This window comes from Gekko japonicus, unplaced genomic scaffold, assembly GCF_001447785.1.
Source record: "Gekko japonicus isolate JY-2015 unplaced genomic scaffold, Gekko_japonicus_V1.1 scaffold376, whole genome shotgun sequence".
NCBI classification, from domain to species: Eukaryota; Metazoa; Chordata; class Lepidosauria; order Squamata; family Gekkonidae; genus Gekko; species Gekko japonicus.
Window position 1 is genome coordinate 565,866 of NW_015164675.1, and position 23,003 is coordinate 588,868.

At 42.6% G+C, this 23,003-nt stretch overlaps 1 protein-coding gene across 1 annotated transcript in view; it reads right to left on the reverse strand.

The window, feature by feature from the left end:
* Positions 1–23,003, reverse strand: part of PDLIM4 (PDZ and LIM domain 4) — a 104,131-nt gene that overhangs the window by 9,500 nt on the left and 71,628 nt on the right. The window contains exon 4 of the mRNA XM_015409272.1: positions 2,013–2,191. Within this exon, the coding sequence (XP_015264758.1) occupies positions 2,013–2,191 (179 nt within the window). The remainder of the gene's footprint in view (positions 1–2,012; positions 2,192–23,003) is intronic.

The following is a 23,003-nucleotide window of genomic DNA, read 5'->3' on the forward strand; positions in this document are numbered from 1 at the left end:
GGCCCTCAGTGGGGTATAATGCCAGAGTCTCCCCTCCAAAGCAGCTATTTTCTCCAGGGGAACTGATCTCTGTAAACTAAAGGTCAGTTGTAATTCCCACAAAGTATCTGACATCTTAATTTTCATTGCATCTGACCTTTGCAATTAATTCAATTTGTCCTTGTGTTTTCTACTTTTCCCCCTGTTGAAAAGCTATTGTCTAAAGGACAAGCTGTATTATCATTGCAGATTATGATCATATTCCTCAATAAGTAATTAATTTTTTAAAAAGCAACTATAAGGGCAGAGGGGGAGGGAAGGTGGCATGGTATAGCCTGATCTTGTCAAATCTCGGAAGCTAAGCAGCATCAGCACTTGGAAGGGAGACCACCAAGGTCAAGGAAGACTCTGCAGAGGAAGGCAATGGCAAACCACCTCTGTTTCTCCCTTTGCTGTATGGTGCATCTTTGCTGTGGTCACCATAAGTCGGCTGTGACTTAACAGTACTTAATACATACAGACATACATGAGGGTAAGAAGGCAACACATATCAGTATTGCAGAACTGAGGAAGGGGGGCTTAACATCATCACTATGCTTTGGAATTTTTTCAAAAAATCCATGGTATTTTGTTTCATTATTCTGCAAACTTTGGGTTCCCCTGGATTTGCAGAGTCCTAAACCTTGGAGTGGCTTCCACACTGGCTCATTTGTTTTGAACTGCCAGATGAAATCTCTGACAAACTGCTACAGTCCAGGGTTTTCTGTGTTGTCCTCCCATCTTTCGAAAGATCTGGTTTGTGGTGATATTTTAAATGGAATTGTATCACTAGCCTTTCCAGAGTGAAATGGCTGAGGGTTATTGATGCATATGGGATCAGGAATGGTCAGGTTGATGATATTGTTGATAGTGCTTCCCCATGTCCTAGGCTAGACTGCCATTTAAAAGTCCTGCAATGCAGTGCCCTCAGCTACTATTTTAAAACAGCTTTGATTGTAAAGAGGAAATGAGATCAGGAAATGTTTAATTAAAAGGTAAAAAATTGAAGGGGGCCATGATTTCCTAATAGATTTGTTGATTTTGGCTCTGAGTTTGGAATTTAAAACCCCCCAGCTCCATAGGTGCACAACATTGAAAGACAGCACCAGTAAGGATTAGTTAGAAAAATAAAGAGCAACTGGTGGGTTGCAAAAAGTAAAAGAGATCTGGAAATGAGTAATGAAAGAGATAGGAAAGGAATGTACTATAAACAAGCAGCACTGACTGAAGTGGCCTGAAACTGATCTGAAAATGTTGCCCTTAATCACTTATTACTGAGAATGAGAAGTAGGGCAGGGAAAGGAGGCAGGCAGGCAAACTGCTTGATAGTCAGCATGGTGTAATGGTTAAAGCATCAGACTTGGACTAAGGAGATCTATACTCAAATTAGTCTGCCATAAAACTCCCTAGGTAACTTTGGGTTTCACTCTCTCTCAACCTAATTCACCTCACAGGGTTGTTGTGAGAATATAAAGAAAGAGTGGAGAAGAATATACAGTTCTTTGGCCTCTTTGGAAAAAAGGGGGAGATAAGCATACGTTTGCTATCTGGTGGCAAACCGAAGAGTGCTCAGTAACACATCGCTGTTGTTTGCCTGGGCCATTGGGATGGCCACTGCAGGGGATATAGGACTGTGTTAAGTGCTTTGGGAAGCTGCAGTTATAATTCCACCAGATGATAGCAGCAGTACGACAACAGTGAAAAAAATGCAGGTGGGTTGGTCTGAAGTAACAGAACAAAGTTTGAGTCCAGTGGCACCTTTAAGACCAACAAAGTTTAATTCTGGGTATAAGCTTTTGTATGTATGCACACTTCATCTGATGAAGCTTATGTTGTTGTTCAGTCGCACAGTCGAGTCCGACTCTTCGCGACCCCATGGATCATCTCCCGCCAGGCCCTCCTGTATACCCAGAATTAAACTTTGTTGGTCTTAAAGGTGCCACTAGACTCAAACTTTGTTCTAGTGAAAAAGATGGAAAGGGCCTTTCATTTACCTTTGGGAAGCTGTGATGTAGAGACCACTCATCTGTGATGGCAAACTGGAATCTGTGTTGTTGTTTGTATATAGTCGAGTAGGATTATTGTACTGCAAGTTTGATATCTGTTTGTTGTCTGTTGGGCTTCCTCCAGGTGACAAGGTTGCTGGTCTTCGGTCTGGGATAGGTCCATTATCCTAAAATAAATAAAGAAATAGAGGTTGGTCACATCTTCTGCGATTTCCAGAATTAAGCTGCTTTTCTTGCAAAATGTCATGCATGTAACAGTAATTTGTGTGTAGCCTTTCAATGTATTTAGTGGAATGGAATCTTTGCTGCTATTTTTGATTTAGTATAAGGATGCATACACTCAGCGCTTTGGCTGAGATAATTATTCAGGATGTTGCAATAAGCTTTTGATCTGAAGAACTGTTTTGGTCCTGGAAGTCCAAGTGACTTGTACAAGATAAAACCCAGGAAAGCTGAGCTTCATGAGCACCGGGAATACCACTGATTTTCACTAAACAATGTTGATAGGAGGCTGTAAGAATGTGAATGAGAGACCGTTTCATCTTACTACACCCCGAGGCAAACATTATGCTTCTATAGAATAGAAGCTAAATGCTTGTCATATTTTCATGGCTTCCAACATCCAGCCACTCCCCCCCAGTATCTCTGTTTGCCAGTCTCCTTCCTTCCAACTTGCCTTCTAGTAGCAGCTCTCCAGGCTCATCCCTCCCCTTTTCATAGCACAACAACTGAGGAGCAGAAACTTCTGTTGCTTTTGCCACTGCCCTGCTTCCCAAGCCGTGCTTGAATCTGGGTGCTGTTCTGGACAGAGTATGGGCAAGCAAGAAGAAAGATGTCTCACCAGATCTGCTGCTCTCAGCTGCTCAGCTTGTTGGAGTATATCTGTCCTGCCTCCAGCTGTGCTTGGCTTGGAGTGAACACACCTAAGTGGAAATGGAGCAGGGGGACAGCCAAGATGTGTGGCCTGGCAGGACACAGACTCTCCCTCTTCCATCCCTCTTGATCTTGCCATGCTTCTCAGAGAGAAGATAGGGAAGGGGAGCGGGTAAAGCAGATCATCACTTTCTGCTCACCACTTCTTCTTTTTTTGCAAAGCAGCCCATGTGCTCCCAGAATAGTGGGGAAAGGGAACATTTTCACAAGGCAGAGTCCATCCCACACAGTCTGTCATTTACTGCAGAGTCTCAGGCATGGCAATGTCAGATGTAGGAAGGAAACAGCCTTTTCTATACGATGGCTTACCTTCTCATTTCATTCACTTAAACATTTAGTTCTCTATCATCAATTAAGGATCTAAGTGCTTTGTAAATTAAGTCAGTAACCTAGTCCACAGTTTTCTATAGAAATGTAACGTCTGAGGCTTATGTTGAGCCAAGGAGAAACACCACACTGTGAACCAATGCTCCCTCTGAACTATAGAGTCCTGTGAGCAAAAATTCTACTTTGTGAGCTACTGGCATTAAAGTTGTAAGCAAGTGATTTGGCTACTGCATAAATTACTGGAGCCATCCTTTCTTAGCTAAGACAAAAAATGTGTGAGCCAGGGGCTAGAAAACTGTGAGCTAGCTCACACTTACTCAGCTTAGAGGGAACACTGCTATGAATGAACAAAAAGGATCACAGACGGAAATTTGTTATAATTGTTTTGGGTGTTTATGTATGCAATTAAAACTTGGTGGGTGAGTAAAGAACAAATTTGGTTAGCAGTAGCAAACAGAAGAGACTCACTCTGTCTCTTACCATTATTTTAAAATATACATAATAAAATACAGATTGACTGTAGAAAATTGCTGTGTACGTTTCTGTAGTCTATCATATGTTTCCCACAACCAAAGCTTCCCATAACCAAAGGAGGCCTGAAAATGCTCCTACCTCCTTGAGTAGATAATGAAGAAAACAGGGCTGATTCCCTGAAAATCAAATCTTACTTTGTGTTACCAGTCATCTCTCACATAGCCTTTCTGTTAAAGGAGTGGTTATCCCTTTAACCTTAAGATAACATTCCCTATGGTCATTTTTAATTTTTGGCATTTTTTAAAACCACTTAGTATTAAAAAAAAAAGATCTAAATCCACATTGAGTTCTTCTACAAAGCTATAATTACTGCCTCAGTGCTTTCCAGAGGACATAAAACTTCACTGATGCACACAAAGACAGTGAGATTCTTGTACAGTCCTCCTAGTATGCTACACTGTGAAGTTTTTGAAATATTTCTCTGTACAGAAATGGAAGTCTGGTTAAAATTAGCTCTTTTACAAGAGATGGGTTCCTAAGTTGTGTTTTTTGTGGTGAGATGATGAGAGAAAACTTTTTACAACTCACTGTTTCTTCCAAAGAGAACATGGAAAGCAAACCTTCCACAACTTAGCATTTCTTCCAAAGGTCTGCTATGGACCCCATAATGATTCCTCCCAGCAGATGAGGCTGGCAATTGTATATAATCCCCTAACCTCAAACTGTTCAAGCAGTCTAGCAAAAGGAACATGGGCTGCGGTCACACGGAGCATTAGGCACGCTAGAGGGACGGAAGATAGAAGTATTTTCCGGGCGCGATCTCACCGTCACATCTGGTAAGCGTTGAGCTCCCGTGGCGAACCCGAGGCTTCCCGCGGAAGATGCGCGGTAAAAAGCTAGTACCTCGGAGGTACTAGTTTCCTGAAACCGCGGGGCAAGGGCGGGCGTCTGATCGCGTTTCCGGTGGTAGTTCCGGCGCCTGCCCATGTCCCCTCGGAAAAAGGTTTTTTTTTCAAAGTCTCCACGGATACGCACAAGCACCCAAGGGAGAATGCACACATTTGAGTTTTAAAAACAAAACAAACACCGTTTGCCCCGCACCCCGCTTCTTTGCTGCGCCGCAGGACTGTGGAGTGATTGGCACCTCCCCCCTACCACGGGACCTCCACGGGACCTCCATCGGTAGGTCTGCTTGAGCAACCGCGCAGTTTTTAGCCCCGGGGCTAACAGCCACGTTCCCCCCCCCATTTTCCTGCCCGTGTGACCGGGACCATGATGTGACATCACTCAGTTGCCCTGCCCGTTTTGAAGCATACCCTGTACATTATGCAGTGAAACAGTGACACTGTACAAGAAGAGAAGCATAACTTATAAAAAGTCAGGTTCATCTTCATGTAGAAGTCCACGGGCTTGAGGCTGAGTTGAAATGGCAATGGAGACATTTGAGTTTTTCATAAACAAGGAGCTATAGCCAACTGCATGAAAGATTTTAGTTTTTATGAGTGCTTTTTTTTTTTGGAAAAAGAGGTGCTGGAACTCTCAAGAGGGAAATGAAGTTTTCAATCTGTATACTGAAAACTCATTACCTTTTAAACATTTTTATGAGAATTTTGTTGAAGAGCTCTGGAACTCCATTCTGACGTGTTCCTCCAGAAAAAAAAGCCCTGGGATACCTCAGTGCATTTGGGAGTGGACGCAAACTGAATATTTATCTGACTTGGAGCTATGCATCAAATGTTGGTGTTCCCATTATGTATTCAGTCACTCTAGCCTTTCTTCATATGTCCCAGACTCTCATATTTTGTTGCTTTCTGTCAATTAATCTTTGCCTTTGTTTCTCTCCTGTAATATTTGCTTCTGTAATACTGGAAAGAACCAAAGGAAAGATGATGTCCAAATATCAGGTTTGGTTATGGCTTTGTGAGCTTTGCACATATAAACAAAATTTAAAGTTTTCAGATGCTTTAGGAATATTAGAATATTTTTCTGAAATGGCAGCTTGCACAGGAAAACACAGACTACTCTAAAGGCTGAAGACAGAGGTATTTATTATTTATTTATTTATTTCCTTCAACTTACTATACCGCCCTGACCCCTAGGGGTCTCTGGGCGGTTTACAGGGTGTTGTAAGAACGTTTTCTTCCTAACTAGGGCCACATGAAGTAGGGGGGGGAGGGGCTGCCTACCGGCACCCAGGTGGTGTGGTTGTTGTTTCTCAGGCTCGGCTCCGTATTATCCAAGCAGTCCTTGGTCGGCGTTCATCCTGGCGTTCAGGGTGGCTTCCTCTTTCCTTCTCTACTGGTAGGGTTACCAGTAGGCTTATCAGGGGCCTACACAGCAGGTGAACTCCTGCCATTGCCCTCAATTGCTCACACTTGATCAAGTGAGCAGCAGAAGAAAAACTGGGAGGTGAATGATGTCACAGCCCCACCCCCGCACACACTCCAGGAATTCACCCAATCTGTATGGTTCTTGCCATAGAGATTGGGGGAATTCCTAGAGCATCACAGGGGGAGTGGAATGCTGTCATTTCCAGGTGAGCACCAGCAGCACTTCCCCCTTCTGGGGTCCACCTCTCCCAAACGCTCCTGAGATTCTTGGGTGTAGCCCTGGCAACCTTAGTGTCCCAGGGCTGACTGGGACGTGGAGCTAGGGAGGACACAGAGCCCCAACCCCCCAATGCCGACAAGACGGGCCCTGGCCAGGGCATTCACCGGATGCTGCGGGAGGAGAAGAGGAGGACCAATGGAGGCCAGAGCCATCGAGACACCGAAACATGGTGGAGGAGGGTGCAGATGACAAGCCGTTGGTCCGCTGGCGAGAGGTCGTGGTGGATGGAATGGGGCCACCCCGTCAAGCCAGAGGCCGGGGAGCAGAGCCGTGTTCCAGGGCTGGGGAGGGGGGAGCCGGGCGCGGAGACCCGGGGAGCCAGGCTGGAGCAGAGGGAGCCACACCAGGAGGCCAGAATGAAGGGCCGATGCCCCAGGGGTGGAGCCAGCTTCAAGCAGGCCGGTGTGACTCCTTTTAGAAGGGGGCGGAGCCGGCAAGGAGAGCGGTGCGGGTAACAAGAGAGGGAATAAGAAGGGCAGGAGGAAGAGGGCCAGGGAGGAACCAAAAGGGAATGACGCAGAGCTGAGAGAGAGAAAGCATTGCGGGGAGACAGTCAACCCTCTGGGGGGGCCAAGAGCGGTGAAGTAACCACTCGAGCGTGCACCCCAAGTCTGAGGCCCTGCTTCCTCCTGAACTCTTTAGAATCACTCTCTAGTTGTCTCCGTGGCGCCCTCCTCGGCAGGACGTCGGCTTCGGACACATTGACAACCTTGATAGCAAAAGGGCACTCCAGGGCATGACACTTAGTTAGCAGCTGGGTGGAGAAAAATGTCCCAAGCCTTTACTAGAGGCTCAATGGAATGTTATTGACCTCCATGCCATTAAACGCTTCAGCTACCCATTTTCATACATTAAGCCTTTATTAAAGGGACAGGTAATTTTTCTCCAGTCCCACTGGTAACGCTAGAGAGGCTCCAGTTAAGATATTAAAGTTGACTTGGGGAGTATTTTGTCAATGTCTGGCTTTTCTTTGTCAAATGTTAGAAACTAGGTATACAGCTGTATTCCTTCTGAAGAAAACCTTTCGGATTTCTTACTGTATTTCCAGCTGAGTCATATCAACTAGCACACTGGGCCTTTATAACTATAATAGCTCTGCCAGATATTTGGCTTCTCAGAGGGGAATTAAATTAAAACACAGCCAAATTCAACAGCATTGTTTTCAGTCTCTCTTCTCTTAATGCAAACACTGACACTTTTGATGATATCCTGATAATGTAAGAGCTGAGAATCACTTCCGTTTAGGTGTTACACATTTTTTTTAACTTTAATTACTCACCATTTTTTTTGGGGGGGGAGATTATGCAAAGCGGGTTTTTTCCTCTGCATTTTCCTAATCCATTTTAGATGTCTTTATACAAAATAAATGCTGCTGTGATCGAACCAATAATTATAACTGCAAACACAGTAATACAGTTAGAACTGATTAAATACAATCTTAAAGCAATAAGCAACTTGTGTAATGAATGAATATTAAAAAGTTGCTGATGCAGTAAAAGCTTACAGTATCTTTTAATACAAAGCACAGACAAAGGGCGGGATCTCATGAATATAATGAGAATGGATGTTTCCTTGTCTTGCCTTTCCAACAGTAGCCTGCCCCTGCCCCCTCTAAAGGGGCAGCAGAGAAAGGATGAGTTAGATGAACTCCTCCTCTGCTCCTCTTGCTCCCAGCAGAGGCTATCAATGGAATCCCTGCTAGCAGAAGAGGGAGGAACAGCAATTTTGCTCAATTCCTACCAATTCCATCTTTCTCTGCTTTGCTGTTGTCTCAGAAAAGAACCTGAACAAATCCTGGCATGAAGTTAAGTTAACCTTTCAATGATCCCTCACCAGGTTTTTTGTGGTAGATAACATGAAGGCTGAGTTCATACTGGCAGTTTGCCCCGATATAGGCACGTGTGAGGAACATTTCACAAGCGGATTAAAGGGGCCATTCACACAGGAACATCTGTCTGGCGTTCCCCACCTGTATTCAACCCGTCTTGTAGCGCTTGGCTCCCGGGTTTAAAAGATACTTGGTGAAAGTGGTAGCAAACCCTGGAAAGCCCGTTTATCCTGCTTCATTCTGCTTCCTGGAAGTGTGAATGCTAACCACTAAAAGCCGGGAACAGCTCACGTTAATAATGTGCGCCGGCTGTTTATGCTGACTGACCTCCTAGCCTCACTCTGGCACCAGGAAGGTGCAGGTGATTGCCTTGAAGAGGGGGTAGTGATGTCGCTGGATGTGCCTATGGCCCACAGTGGCCGGATCCTGCCCTATTTGCCACTGCGCCTAGGCATCTGCCATGAGAAAAATGCCACTTACAGCTGCGCCTCCGGGCCAACAGTGTGAATGCTCCCGCATCAGTCCGTGCAGTGTGACCGGGAAAACCTGGAAGTTTTTTCCAGCTCTTTTTTGCAACGACTCCCTCCTGCTTCAAATTGCCAGTCTGAACTCGGCAGAAGAGAGGCAAAGCAACTGACAGATAGCACAATTAATGTGCTTGACCTGAATAATCTGCATAGCATACAAAAGAAGAGACCCAGTTTCAGGGAACTTGAATATGGTAATCTTAACCAACGCTATCAAAGGAATTAGATTGGACCAGAATACTAAACATATCAAACATTTCTCTCCCTGAACAGGAACTGTCTTTCTAAATCATGTGAATTTTCAGTCTTTAGTACTTTCAGATTCTGAAGCTCCAGGGAGCCAGTTGACAGGAACCAGAAGGTAATAATTCAGTCCTACAGGAGTTTTCTCATCTTTGCTTTTTGCATTTGTTCTCTCTCCTGGCCTCTGTGCTTAGGAAATTCTTCTTAAAACAATGTTCTTCTGTGAGCTGGAGTTTCCTTGCCCATGGATTTTTCAAGAAGCACCTGAAATATGATGTGACCTAAATGTGACCTTACCAGCCCTTGGTAATCTTGGGCTGTGGTCACAGAGCAGTTTGTCACAATATAGTAGCGATACCTTTACAGATTTAAAGAACACAATCAGACAGCAACATCTGCCTTCCCTCCCCCAGTTGTTGGCACCCCATGTTTATTTTTTATTTTTTATTTAACCTTAGATTTGATATACCGCCCTAACCCCCGAAGGGGTCTCTGGGCGGTTCACATTATGTTGTTCTAAGAACTTACTATCCCTATCTAAGGCCACATCTGAAGTTAGGGGTGGGACTTCCTATCAGCACCCTAGTGGTATATGCGCTCCGCTTTGGAAGTGGAGTAATCAGGCACCGGGGAAAGTCTGGTATTAACGGATTCCAGTGCTTCCACTCCACTTTCCCAGACATCTGAAATCTCCTGACATGAAAGGAAACTGGAAGGGAAGTCTAAACATGCAGATCCATTTCTGCCTCTGTTTTTTTTTAGTTGCTGCCTATATGCGCATATTGCATGCACCTGCCTGCATTAAAAAAAAAGACTGGGCAGCGCGCTCCATGGTTGAGGTGCTGCAGTAATGTGAATGCCTGACCACCAAACAAGCATGCAGGGTAATCGCCCGAGGGTGTGCTGTCTGGTTGGTCTGCCCTGCAACACTTTAAACCGGTGCAATTAGTGGCATGCCCAGGTCGCAGCAACCTCCAGTGTGACCGCAGCTTTGATGTATTCATTATTATTCCTTTAAAGTTCAAAATTGTAGCTATTTCATCAGTTTGAGGTTAACTGCTGTTTTTGTTTTTAATGCTTCTTAAACGATTTGTAAAAATACAGAAATTTATATTTTCTGTCCTAATGTCTTCTGTCTTTATGCTTCTGAGAAGAAAACTCCAAAACCATTTTTTTTTCAGGTTAGGATTCAAGTTATCTTTTGAGACACAGCGATGAAGTCAAACAACTACTTCTCATTCAGTGAAAAATCCTAATTTATTTGCTTGATACAGAAAGTGGAAAAGACAGAGCTTTCAGGAATGAAGACAGTATTTATAAAACACTAAAGTAAAAAAATAAGTCATGGGATCTACTATGGTCTTTTTCACATTTAGCACTAAGGAATACACACCTCATCGAAAATATAGAACCAGTGACACAAAGGCCCTACAGAATGCTCAGATGTCTAACATGCACTACACTCTTGATAAAAGTTCCTCTTAAAAGGATTCACATGTCAACTGCCAAATCAAAATGTATAAACGAAACAAAATTCCCAAACGAAATTCCCAAACGAAATTCGAGCTCTGCGGGATCTTCAACAATTCCATAGAGCGGTAAAGACCGAGCACTTTATAACAGATGGCCACCACCTTCTAATTCTAATAAGCTGTATTTATGATATTGTATTGTACTGTTTTAGACGTGATAATTGAGATGAACTGTATACTGGTTTTTAACTACTGTAAGCCGCCCTGAGCCGCCTTGGCGGGAGGGCGGGGTAAAAGTCCAACAAACAAATAAATAAATAAATAAATAAATAACCGAATGACTGGAGTGCAATTTTTACAAAGGGTCCCATATGGGACATCACAGGGAACTGTTATCCCATAATACTTGAACACTTTCATTGGATACATATGACTTGCTCTCATGATTTCTTAATAGTTCAAAACCAGCTCTCTCCACCTTTTATTTGCCTTACCATTGTCCAAGTAAGGGTCACAGTCTTTCTCCTTTCAGAATGATAGTACGAAAATATGGCATAAATTGATAGGTATGTTTATAAGGGAAGAAACTGCTCCATGCTACCAAATGTATAGCTGCCAGGTCTGCCTTGGCCACTGGTGGGGGGTGCCACTGGTAAGGTTTCTAGCTCTGGGCTGGGAAACTTTGGGAGATTTGTTGGTGGAATGTGGGGAGGACTGGGACCTCCCCTGGGTACAATGCCATTGGACCCTCCAAAGCATCCACTTTCTCCAGGGAAACTGATCACTGTAGTCTGGAGATGTAATTACAGGAGCTTCCCAGGTCCCACCTGGAGGCTGGCATCCCTAAAAGCCATACAAGTAAAGTTCTCATACATGATTTCTGGAATAGTTTGCTTTCTAAAGCTAGCTCTTCCAGATTAAATAGTGTTGTTCTTTTACACTGAAATTGTTTTCTGAATTTAACTTTTAGACTCAATTGATTGCATCAGGCATTGCTTTCCTCATGACCAGCCTTTACATACAACACACATTCTTCTTCTTAACATACTTTATGACTAATTTACACCCACAAAGTTACACACAATAGATAAAAATCTGTACTTTTATTTTGTTTAATTTTAAGAACATATTCCAGAAAGTGGGGACTGCAGCAGAATGTAGGACCTCCTGCCTTTGGCAGCGTGCAGAGGAATATATATTGTAGTAACTTTGGCAGAAAAGTAGCTCATTATATCACAACCTGTGTTAAATGCTATCTCTTGAGAGGTATTTTAAGTTGCCTGGTGCACTTAAAGCTACCAGATTTCTTTCCAAGAAATCCTTTCATTAAGGTCTACATTTAGGGAGCTTTACATGTGTTCAGCAGCATCTTGCGTCAAAATGTGGTCATTTTCCAGGGGAAAAAAGGGCTCACAATTGCTGTGCCTCATTGCAGTCTGAAATAAGAAGGGGATATGAGAGTACAACTTCTTTTCCATTAGAATTAGTGAGGTCTTTTGACATATTAAAAAATCTCTAGGAAATAAATGAAAAATAATAAATTAAAGACTAAGACAAATGGCTGCTTCAAAGAGCTTTTGGCCACAGCTGCAGGGCTATTTTTGGGCAGGAACGCACAGGAACGGAGTTCCGGCTGGCTCCCGAGTTGGCCACGCCCAGCAGGAACTCATTAGCATAACAGGCCACACCCACCACCAGAAACTCATTAGGATTGGCTACATTAGGGGTGTGTGGCCTAACATGCAAAGGAGTTCCTGCTACAAAAAAAGGCCCTGGGTTTTGACAACAAACAAGGTAAACAGAATAACAAGCAAAAGGTGGGTGTGGCTGGATAACCACACTTCTAGTGACATGGGGGTGTGGCCTAATGTGCTAATGAGCTGTGCTGTCAGGGGTGTGGCCCAATATGCTAATGAGTTCCTGCTGTTGGGTGTGGCCTATTATGCTAATGAGTTCCTGCTAGGCTTTTTCTACAAAAAGAGCCCTGCGCTGTATACATTTTTTACTAGGGAATAAGCTCTTATTCAGTTTACTTATAAGTAAACATTCCTATAACTGGGCTACACAAGTTGAACCTTCAATGTTGCAATGTTATTTCATAGGTGAAGGGCATTAACTTACTAGTTTGGTTATTTTATGTTAATACATATGTCAACAAAATTGATTGGTAGCCTATCAGCAGTAGTTTCGACAGGTGATACGTCAACAACAATTCTATTCATTGTGTTGATACCGAGATTAATCTCAAGAGGTTAGCTCAAACAAACCAGTTTACCTATTACATTTAACGGCAACCAAAAGCTTTGGAATGTGTGTACGAAAGTTATCAGAACTTAGCAAATATAAGGCATGTTATTCATAGAGGAATAAAAGAAAGCAAAATTATATAACATGACAACCCCAAAAACAGGAAAATCACCCCCCCAAATAGCTAATTGTGGAGACTGTCAGTGCAATCTTAAACAGACTTACACCTTTCTAAGCCGACTCTAGGACTGCACTGTCAGTCTCTCTTTATCCTATATGAAATTCAAACATGCTTCAAACACTGTTTGCTTTATAACATTTACGTAAATTGCTAATCTAGATATCTGTGTTTGTACTGCTCCGTGACAATGAACATCAACTCAAGCAGCAATAAAGGAGTGGAAGTTCATGTTAATGACAATTTTCTTTGCTTAATTTAAATCTTATAGATTCAAAAGAAACAGAAAATTGTCTATTAGGAGTGGCTCTGTCTTTCAGACTGTTTAGAAAATAAAGCCTAAAGTATATTGAAAATGTGTTTTGACTAATGATCAAAGAAAAAGTTTAATAACCAGAAAAGAACGTGGCTCCAGTAATAATATTTAGCCCCAAGAATTTCCCCTGTTAACATACAATAATTTGAAATGATGGCTTAAGAAAATACCTCACTTTGATACCAGAAAAAGTCATAAACTAAGGGGCAAGGTCGTGCTGTACTAGAGTTCATAACTGCTTTATTTTATTTTATTTTTAAAAAGATCAGATGTGTCCTGTAGCTGACATATGGCAAGTGGTCTGAATTTTAAAATCATTTAAGAGCCAATGTTACCATTACTATTAATATTCCTGCTCATTAACTTAGCACTTTGGTATATGCTGTACATATCTGTAGCATAGTCTCAGGAAAAGGACAGGATTGGGCCTTCCACTTTTTTTGTAGCTGTAATATCTGTTTACTGCTCACAGACCACCAAGAGCTTTGGGTATTTATATTTCTGTCAATGGAATGTAATCGCATTTATGTATCTGGCTCTCAGAGGTTCAAACGACAATAATTCAGTAGTCTTTAAGGTACCACAAGACTGTTGGATTGACTGTATCAGAATAGCACACGTTTGGGGATTTTTTGTGTGCCACCAAGTCACAGCTGATTTCAGGCCATCCTATAGGCTTTTCAAGGCAAGAGACATTCAGAGGTGGTTTGCCACTGCCTGCTTCTGTGTAGCGACCCTGGTATTCCTTGGTGGGCTCCCATCCAAATACTAACAAGGTCAACCCTGCTTTGCTTTCAAGATCTGATGAAATCAGGCTAGCCTGGACTATGCAGGTCAGGGTTCTTAGGGAAAGAGGACAAAGCTTTATGACAAATAAATAAGGAAAGATAGTAGAGAGTAGGGTTGCCAAGTCCCCGCTGTATGTACAGCAGGGGACTCCAGCTTCGCTCTGGGAGCGTGCGCATGCCGCAACCACATCATCCAGAAGCGACACAACCACGTCGGGCACGCTGGGGGCGGGGCCACAATCATTCGATGGAAAACCATAGAGTTTTCCCTCGGATGACCGTGGCCCCGCCCCCAACGCGCCCGATGTGAGTGCGTCACTTCCGAGTGACGTGCTGACGCCGGGCACATCACGTGATTTGGGGGTGGGGTTCCCCCTGGGGCCCGATCCGCCAGCGACGGGTAACGGGCCTCTCGGGTGGGGTTTTCCCCGCCCCCTGGGGGGACTTGGCAAGCCTAGTAGAGAGTTAAACAGTGTCGAAGAATATAATCTGGCTTTTATTATGGTCTGAATCATATAATAAATGTTGCCTTTTATTAGAAATAGAAGATTTTTCACTATGACCATTGTTTGAAGTGATGAATCAAGCACATATACATTTAATAATCCCTTAGATTCCTAATTAGCATATGAAATCTAATCTTTAAGTATCAAGGGAAGTAGTTTTTAATGTATCTGCTTCTCATAATAGGTAAAATATGCAATCTGCAGGGAATTTTGGAAAGAACTGGAACATTCTCTTTTACACATTTTGAGCAGGGAGTATTTATCATGTTTTACAGTGTTATTTATGTAAAATCATCAACGATACATATAAAGCTCATTGAAGTTTAAAGATGTCTGACAAAGAGAGCATGAAACTGGAAGAATGTCTGCCTAGAGAGAATCATGCTGGATCCAGAATTTCAGAAGGTCTCAAATCAGGGATTTGCAATGGAAGCTGTTTTATTGGCAATCAGTGGTAGCCTGGGCCCTGGTTATATTACTAAGACTCAAAGGTTCCTAATATTTTTTAATGTTTTTATTCTCAGAATGTTTCTGAAATCTTTTGGTTCTTGAATAAAGAATTTGTTAGGTAATTGTTTTAAAAATCTTTGGAATAGTAATTAGTACTTTCTTTTCTTGCTGATTGTATCAATCTTTTCGAAACAATCTTTTCGAAATGAACAATCTTTTCGAAATCTCTCTACTTTGCCCGCCACTGCTTTTGCATTTCTCAGACCCTGCATTTCTCCTCCTCTTCCTTCAGCAAAGGTCAATAATACTTAGCCTTCTGAGATAAAATCATTTTGAGGGAAGGTGCTATCATAACATTCCTACTACTACTAATAATAATAATCAGCGTTTACATGGCACTTTCAGCATCTGAAGTACTTCCTTCACATGGTATTGTTGCGAACCCTACAGCAGCTGTGCAAGGTAGGCCCAACGTTATCATCTTCATACATGGGCAGATGTTTTACTATTTAGCAAAGTATCTGAAGACAGTTTCCTATTAGCTAACACTGAAGACTCTGGGATGGATCCAAGAAGAGCTTCTGCAAATGGAAGATTTCCCTCTTCAGAGTGCAACTTTTTCTCCTCTTTCCTCTTACTGCAGCCCCATATGCTTCCTGAAATGCTGTCCTGCCTCCAGCACCATATGAGGAGGCATTTGGGGCTGCAGTGGGATGACAGAAGCAAGAGAATTGTACTCTATGGATCCAGCACCATACTTATCCACCAGACAGCTTTGGTCATTGGCCTGAGCCTTTCTGAACTCATTTTGGCTAAGTGAAAAAGACTGGAAAATGACCCAAACTGGGCTGTTCCTTTATTATACTACTAGTAAACTTTATAATGCCCTTGTAAACTTTGTTCTGACTAACAAGATAATCATGGAAAGAAATCAGTTTTATGGTAAGAACAGAATACACCCCCTACATTTTTTTTCTGTTAAAACTCCACCCTGTACTCTTTATTTTCTGGGTACATTTTCTATTGATCCAATCTTGTTGTTAGTCTTATCTACTAAATCTCTTTCTCACTTGTTTGATTGTGTTACCCGTTTGAAATCCCCATAGTGGATTATCTCTTGGCTGGCATAAACCGTAACCAGGTTTCTTGATTTTGTACTGGTTTTGATGCTCTCCTATGTTGCCCTGGCAAGTGAATTGAACTAGTCCTCCTGATGCAGCATGCCCTTCCATATCTGCCTAACAAGGTGCTTGAACTTACAAAATGTAGAGGTTAGAAAACCTCTAATTCTTTTCCCCCCTAATGTACCAAAAATGAAAAACAGGAAGTATTATTAAATTGTGCATTTGAAATGAGGCTATAGCCAATGCCTATATATAGTACCAAAGATGGTTATCTATGGATTAAAATGAACATAGACCCCAGCCACACGGGCTGGAAATGCGGGGGGAAAGTGTGGCTGTTTGCCCTAGAACAAAGTAACGTGCGGCAGCCTGATCAGACGTCCCATCTAGGTCCCGTGGTTAGGCTGTTAGATGCTGATCACACGGCTAGTCTGCAGCATGGCAAAGAAGCAGCGTGGCGCGATCACACCGGTAATCACGCCGTGCTGCTTCCATGGCAAACGGGAAGTTTTTTTGTCTCACCGAAGTTTGCGCATGTGCATGATAGTTTGTGCGCATCCTGTGGAGACTAAAAAAAACACATCCGGTTTGCAACAGGACATGGGTGGATGCTGGATGCCATGGGTTTCCAGTGGAAACCCGATAAGACGCCCGCCCTTGCCCTGCGTTTTCTGGGAACTAGTACATCGTATGTGGTGTTTTTTTACTCCGCATCTTCGGCAACAAGCCATGGGTGCACTACGCTTCCCAGATGTTGCGGTGTGATCACGCCCAGAAAATCCGCCTATCATCCGTGTCTTCAGCGTGGCAACTTCTCACGTGTGAATGGGGCCATAGATAAGAAGCTGTAGCATTTATTGACTTACTGCTACAAAATTTTAGATGTTGTAAAATATAGCAGGATCTTGACCTTAAAAGTAATTTTTAAGTGATAGCAATTTTCAGAAGTTAGTTTTGTCAACATGAACAGCCAATATCGTTTATTTACATATACAGGATCCTTAATTTTTTTTTAAGGGTAGTTCCCTATTTTCTGCATTTTGCTGACTAAATACCCATAGCATTCCCATAGCAGTAGCACAAAGACACTATAGATAGAACTTAGGTCCCTGATGTGATGATGTCACGCAGAAGTGACATCATCATGCTGGGGATGTGTGGTATTTTGAGCAAAACTCTATGGTAAGTATAGAATTTTGACCAAAATATCAGAGCGTTGCCACGCAATGTCCCTGGTGTGATGACATCACTTCCATGTGACTGTTGGGGGAGTGGGTTTTCCCCACCAGCCACCTGGCTGGCAGCAGGCAAGAGCCCACAAAATTGGGGGATCCCCCTCTCCCACCTGGGGGCTGGCAACCCTAGCTCTAACCCATGAAATGGAATTAATTATTATGCAGCATACAGTTCTCAGCTGGTGCATTGGAAGATGAAATTAAGAGAACAAAGAACACATCTACTGTCCTAGTCAATTCAAGTCCCACCTTAGTGGAAAGAACCATTCATGAGCAGTTATGTGATATGACACTATTATCTTCTGTGATTTTTTTCTATAGTTTGGAGTCATTAAATTTATTTTTCACTTTATGTTTTTGGTGTTCACAATTAGCACAAAGGCTCTCTTGATTTTATTCCTAAGAGTTGGCAAATGACTACAGAAATCATTATGGAAAAAACCACTGTAAAATCTCCCTTAATTTGAAAAGGGGTTCTAATAGGGGAATTTTGTGTGGGAGTTTAGCAGGCAAATTTGAGGCGGAGCAAGAAAGTATCCCAGAAATAAAGTGTCTTGAAAAGGTGTTTAGTCTCTTGTGTAAGTTCAGAGTTAGAGTGACGATGTCAGGGAGCTGTTGTCCTCAGTACAGGAATCTGCATTGTTCTGTGTTAAGCACTCTGTCTTTAAACTTAATTTTAAAAGCTTCAAAGGACAAAATGAGCATTGGGAAATGGATTAATTTATGGTTTTATATCTGCTACACACACAACACATGGACTGTGCACACATCTGTATACCATGAGCCAAAGAAAGCTGTTTGCATCATCTTCTGTAAGAGAGATATTTCACATAGGGAACCCTTGCCTGCATTTTATGTTAATGTAGCTTGCACACATTCAGCTCAAAGGATCATGGGAAGAAGAAGCACATGTTAGCCACTGTGAGCAGAACAACAACTAAGGAGAAGAGATTCCCCCATTGCTGAGGAGACAAGATGTCACGCAGAACACAGACCTGATCTGCATTTGAATTGCCATTTCCTGTTGAAGGTGCCTTGAGTACGTGGTATCGATCAGCACAACAAAGAGATGTCCTGAAGCTGAGATTTCATACCTGGCCAGATGGCATTCCATGAGATAGAGTGTAGTATTTCAAATATCGCCCAACCCATAGAATACCTGCCCCTTTTCTACATGCACCAATCAGGGAATTTATGGGATGGATTTGTAAATAGGTGGGATTACAGATTGGCAAATTTCAACTATAAAATGAAAAGACCATGCTTTAGGTCTTCGAGCTAGCCACATTCTACCATCAACCATGCTTTGGGCTAGCCACATTTTACCATCAACGCATACACCATGCTGCAAGTCTTCTGGCTGGCCACATTCTACTACCCCCCCCTTTCCTGCTTTAAAACTCTTCGTCTTTACCGGATCTCTTTGGGATGCGCAGCCAAAGAGATCCACTTACACGCACACACACACACACTTGACCGGCTGGTTCTGGCACAGTGTGATGTAGGTAAAACTTCTAGACAATGTTCTCTGTCCCTTTATTCTTCATTGCAACAGACAAGACTTCTAGAAACAGGCAAGTATGAACCGATTTTCCTGCCTACCTCCAAGTAAATAACTAAACTATTTTATTTCTATTTCTATAATTCTAAAGGAACCTTGAGTGTATGCGAATTGAGAGACTGATTATTTTGTACGTGTGAGTTTGATATTGCTTAGTAAAGAAATTATTTGTTTTGGAAAAACACCCGTGTGATTTCAATTACTGGAACTCTGGGTTCAGACACGACCCTGGTATAGCTGGCCAGAACTCACGTTAAAAATTTAGTTAGCCTCTGCTGTAAATAAAGCAGTTGGCGTAACAATGAGTCATGAAAGTAGAAAGTCAGCAAGGGTTTGCAGGGGTATCAAGTGTTCTGCAGACCTGCACAGGTCAACTGAGAATACAAACATGGTAGAGTAACTCCGCCACTACACACTTTTCACAGCCAGCTGTGCCTTACCTTTCCTTCTCTCTGCCCACTGCCTTATCTGCATCCTTATCCTTTGCCTTCATCCCCTATTCCCTTCAGTTCCACATCTCTGGTAAGGTAACCTATCCCTGTGGCACCCTTGGCTTTCGTGCAGGAGGAGGAGAGAAGTGTTCTGATTACTTAGGCATTCATTAAACCAGTCTCTACCTTCAGCTCATACCTGTTTGCCCTTTTCCTAAATTTTAATGTGAATAACAATTTCTGTAAAGGCTGCAAGAAGTCACAAGAGCATTCACCATCTTCTTTCTAAAGCAGAGGGAAACACTGCTATTACCTTTTCCTCTTGTGCAAACTTTCAGACAGCATCAGCCATCCAGAAGGGTGGTTTGGGAGGAGGACAAGAAAGGACAAGAAAGACAGGCTTGAAGAAGTGTGAGGTATTATTATAAAGGATTAGGTAACAATTTTTTCTCGTACATTATACATTATAGATTTTTTTATAATACTTCAAGAGCTATATTCTTATCTGAATCAATCTCATGCTGTGCTCTTACAAAAAGTGGCAGCATAAAATCACAACAAAAATTGTATCCGAATTATAAATTATGTAGTTTAACTTGCCATGAGGGGATTAGTGATGTATATTTCTGTTCATGAAAATAAATCCTCACATGAGACAAAACTGAGGAATGAAAACTACATTGCTGTGAGCAAAGTAATATATACTCCCCCATACCATTGCATAGATGAATTAAAATTTTACTAGCTTTGCCTCAGGCAAATGCAAAACAAAATATCCTAAATTAAAACAATGTTGATTGGATAAAAAGGGCAAAGAAACAGCAACCAACAGAATAGCAGCTTTCAGATGCCTTAAGAGGAATTTGGGTCCTTTTTTCTTGAAATTAGTATTCTTTTCTGCTGTGGTGTTCCTGAAAAGCAGTTGCATCAAAATTATAGAAACATCCATAGACAAAAGAACTGGACTAAAAAAAAAGCCTAAAGTAAGATGACCTTCTATTAGCTCAGAATGGCCTGGCTATTTGTGCCTTCTTTATGCCATCTTATTTGTAATGTCCTTCCAGCAACAACACACCAACAACTGAAATGGTCCAAATATCCAGATCAAAACCATTTTTAGTGGGAACAGCCTCAAAGTGCATTCATAGAAACCTTGAACTGCAAAGCCAGATACATCAGGCTCCGTGCTCCCTCTAAGATGAGTTAGTGTGAGCTAGCTCACAGTTTTTTACCCTCTGGCTCACACATTTTTGTCTTAGCGCAGGAAGGATGGCTCCAGAGCAAACTAATTGATGCAATAGCCAAATTGCTCGCTCACAACTTTAATGCCAGTAGCTCACAAAGTAGAATTTTTGCTCACAAGATTCCACAGCTTAGAGGGAGCATTGCAGGCTTATGTTTTGTAATAAGAATACATAAACAGTGTGAGTTAAATCTTGGCTGAAAAGTCTGATTTGGGATACTGGGATTTCCCTGTTTAGGCTGGTGCAAAAGTTATGAAATTCATTTTTTTTTTTTTAGCAATCTTTGCTTTCACACATAAAACTTATATCTGGAACAAAACTTCACCATGTTTTGTGTGAAAAGTTCAAATACAAGAGTATAGTGTGTGTTTCTCCACATCTGCATGCTAGCATGATGTCAACAGGTCATGTAAAAGTTTAAGAGAATGATCTTCAGTAGGACTAACCTTGTGGTAAAGATGTATACTGAACGTAGAAGATTAGTAAAACTAGTTGTTCTCAGCCTTATGTTTTAAAAGCTGTTCTTTATATAAATATTTTTATCCTGGCCTCCTGCCTTGCTTACAACACAATATTTACTTGGATAAACCAAGACAATTCTTGTCCTTGCAATCACCCAAGCTTGTGGAGGTGGTAGCAACAGTTCAGCCCACTCATTTTGCATACACTGTGGTGCCATGCATTGAATTCAAGGTGCACTAGCTTTTGCCTTGCCACCAGAAATGTAGTGGAGGGTTTGTGGACTGTACCATAAAATCTGTTCATGGCTGAATTCAGCACATGACTCAGATATGTATGATCCTCATTTGCAAAGGGCAGACACTCCTGGAATTCAACAGGAGCTGAGTTTCCCCCCCTTTTCCCACAAGATGGCCATGAAAGTAATCTTTATAGAGCCATCAGCCATATATTGGCAGCATCCCCATGTCGAGGATGACTATTTTACATTTATTTCCTTTGTGAATATACAGGGATTTGCCTTGGTAATTGCCCTTCCACGCAGGAATTTTCTGCACAGTCCCCCCCCCCTACTGTGCCATCAGAGATCTTGAGGATGTGATGAATAGGTCCACTTCCACCTCTCTCAGAGTATAGCCAATGAGCACTGACGGAATGTTGGAGGGAGGTTATCAGTTGACAGAGCAGGGAGAGCTGTGTGAGAGGGGGATGGGATTCAGTCTGTGAGTGAAAGAGTATGAACCAGAAGCTGGCTGTAAGAAAGCTAGCTAGTAACTGACAGGACTGGAAGAATGAAGAGTTAGGGATCCAAAGTACAAATGCTGAGAAATGTCATATCTAAAGTCGTTAAAGTATATTGTTCATCCCTGCTGACTGAGAGTGAATTGTCTCATACACAAACCTGGGCCTCGATAAATGTATAAATGGTGGCAGCATTAAAGGGAAGCAGTATTTAGTTCCTTAACCCAATACTTAAGGAAATATTTGGGTGAGGGCAGATGATGAGGTAACTGGGCTGCCTTGTCTGGCAGTGTCTCTTGGAAAGAGAGTGAGGACCTGGTGTCACCTTACACACTTCAGGAAGCCAGCTGGATGTTACCTTTGCGCCGACCAAGATCTTACCGTGAGAATCCATGCTTAATGGCAATGTTTAAAGTCTGGGATTGTATTAGGAAACGGCTGATTCCAGATATCTCTCCACTTTCCACCTTTGTTAATCAACCTTGGCTCAGGCCGGCACAAGAGATCGGGGTTCTAGAGTTTGGATACAAGCAGGATTCTCTCGCCCGGTTGATTTTGTGCTACACGGGAAAATCCATGATAAAGTATTTTTTGAACAACAAGCTGGCATACAGCTACCCTGGCACAGTTATTTACAGTTAAAAAACCCGATGGAATATTTGGCCTTGAACGGAACTTTTGAAAGACCCTACGTACCCCTCCCCAGCAGAAAGTGAAATTGGCACGCCCCGTCGAGTCTACTCGAGAGCAATGGATGAGACAAGGGCTGTGCCTAAAGTTTGGGGAACGGGGCCATTTCACAGCCGATTGTGGCGGAGCCGGCCCGGGAAAACATCCCGAGCCCACGAAGGCGTGCCCCACCACCCCAGGAAAGAAGCCGCCAGGGAAACCAAAATTTGCCAAGGTGCTGCAGGTTGCCCCGGAGGAAATTGAGGACGAACGTATTACACGCCTGAAAAGTTACATAAAATAAACCCAGCAGTTGGCCCACGGTGTTGGAAGAATTATGGAAGTAGAGGGACATACTTTCATTGCTGGTGGGAATGTCCCTTCACACGCTCCTTCTGGGTAGACGTCATGGAGAGGATTAACGAGATCACTGCACTCAACCTTCTGTTATGCCCCAAACTAGCATTACTTGATCTAACTGACTCGGTCCCCGCTACGAGGGCGCAAAAAGAGCTCATTTTTAAGCTGCTAGCAGCGGCAAGGCTGTCTATTGATTCAGTCTGGAAATCCAGCTCTCCCCCCTTGGTGGAAACATGGTTTGAAAAAAATTAGGATC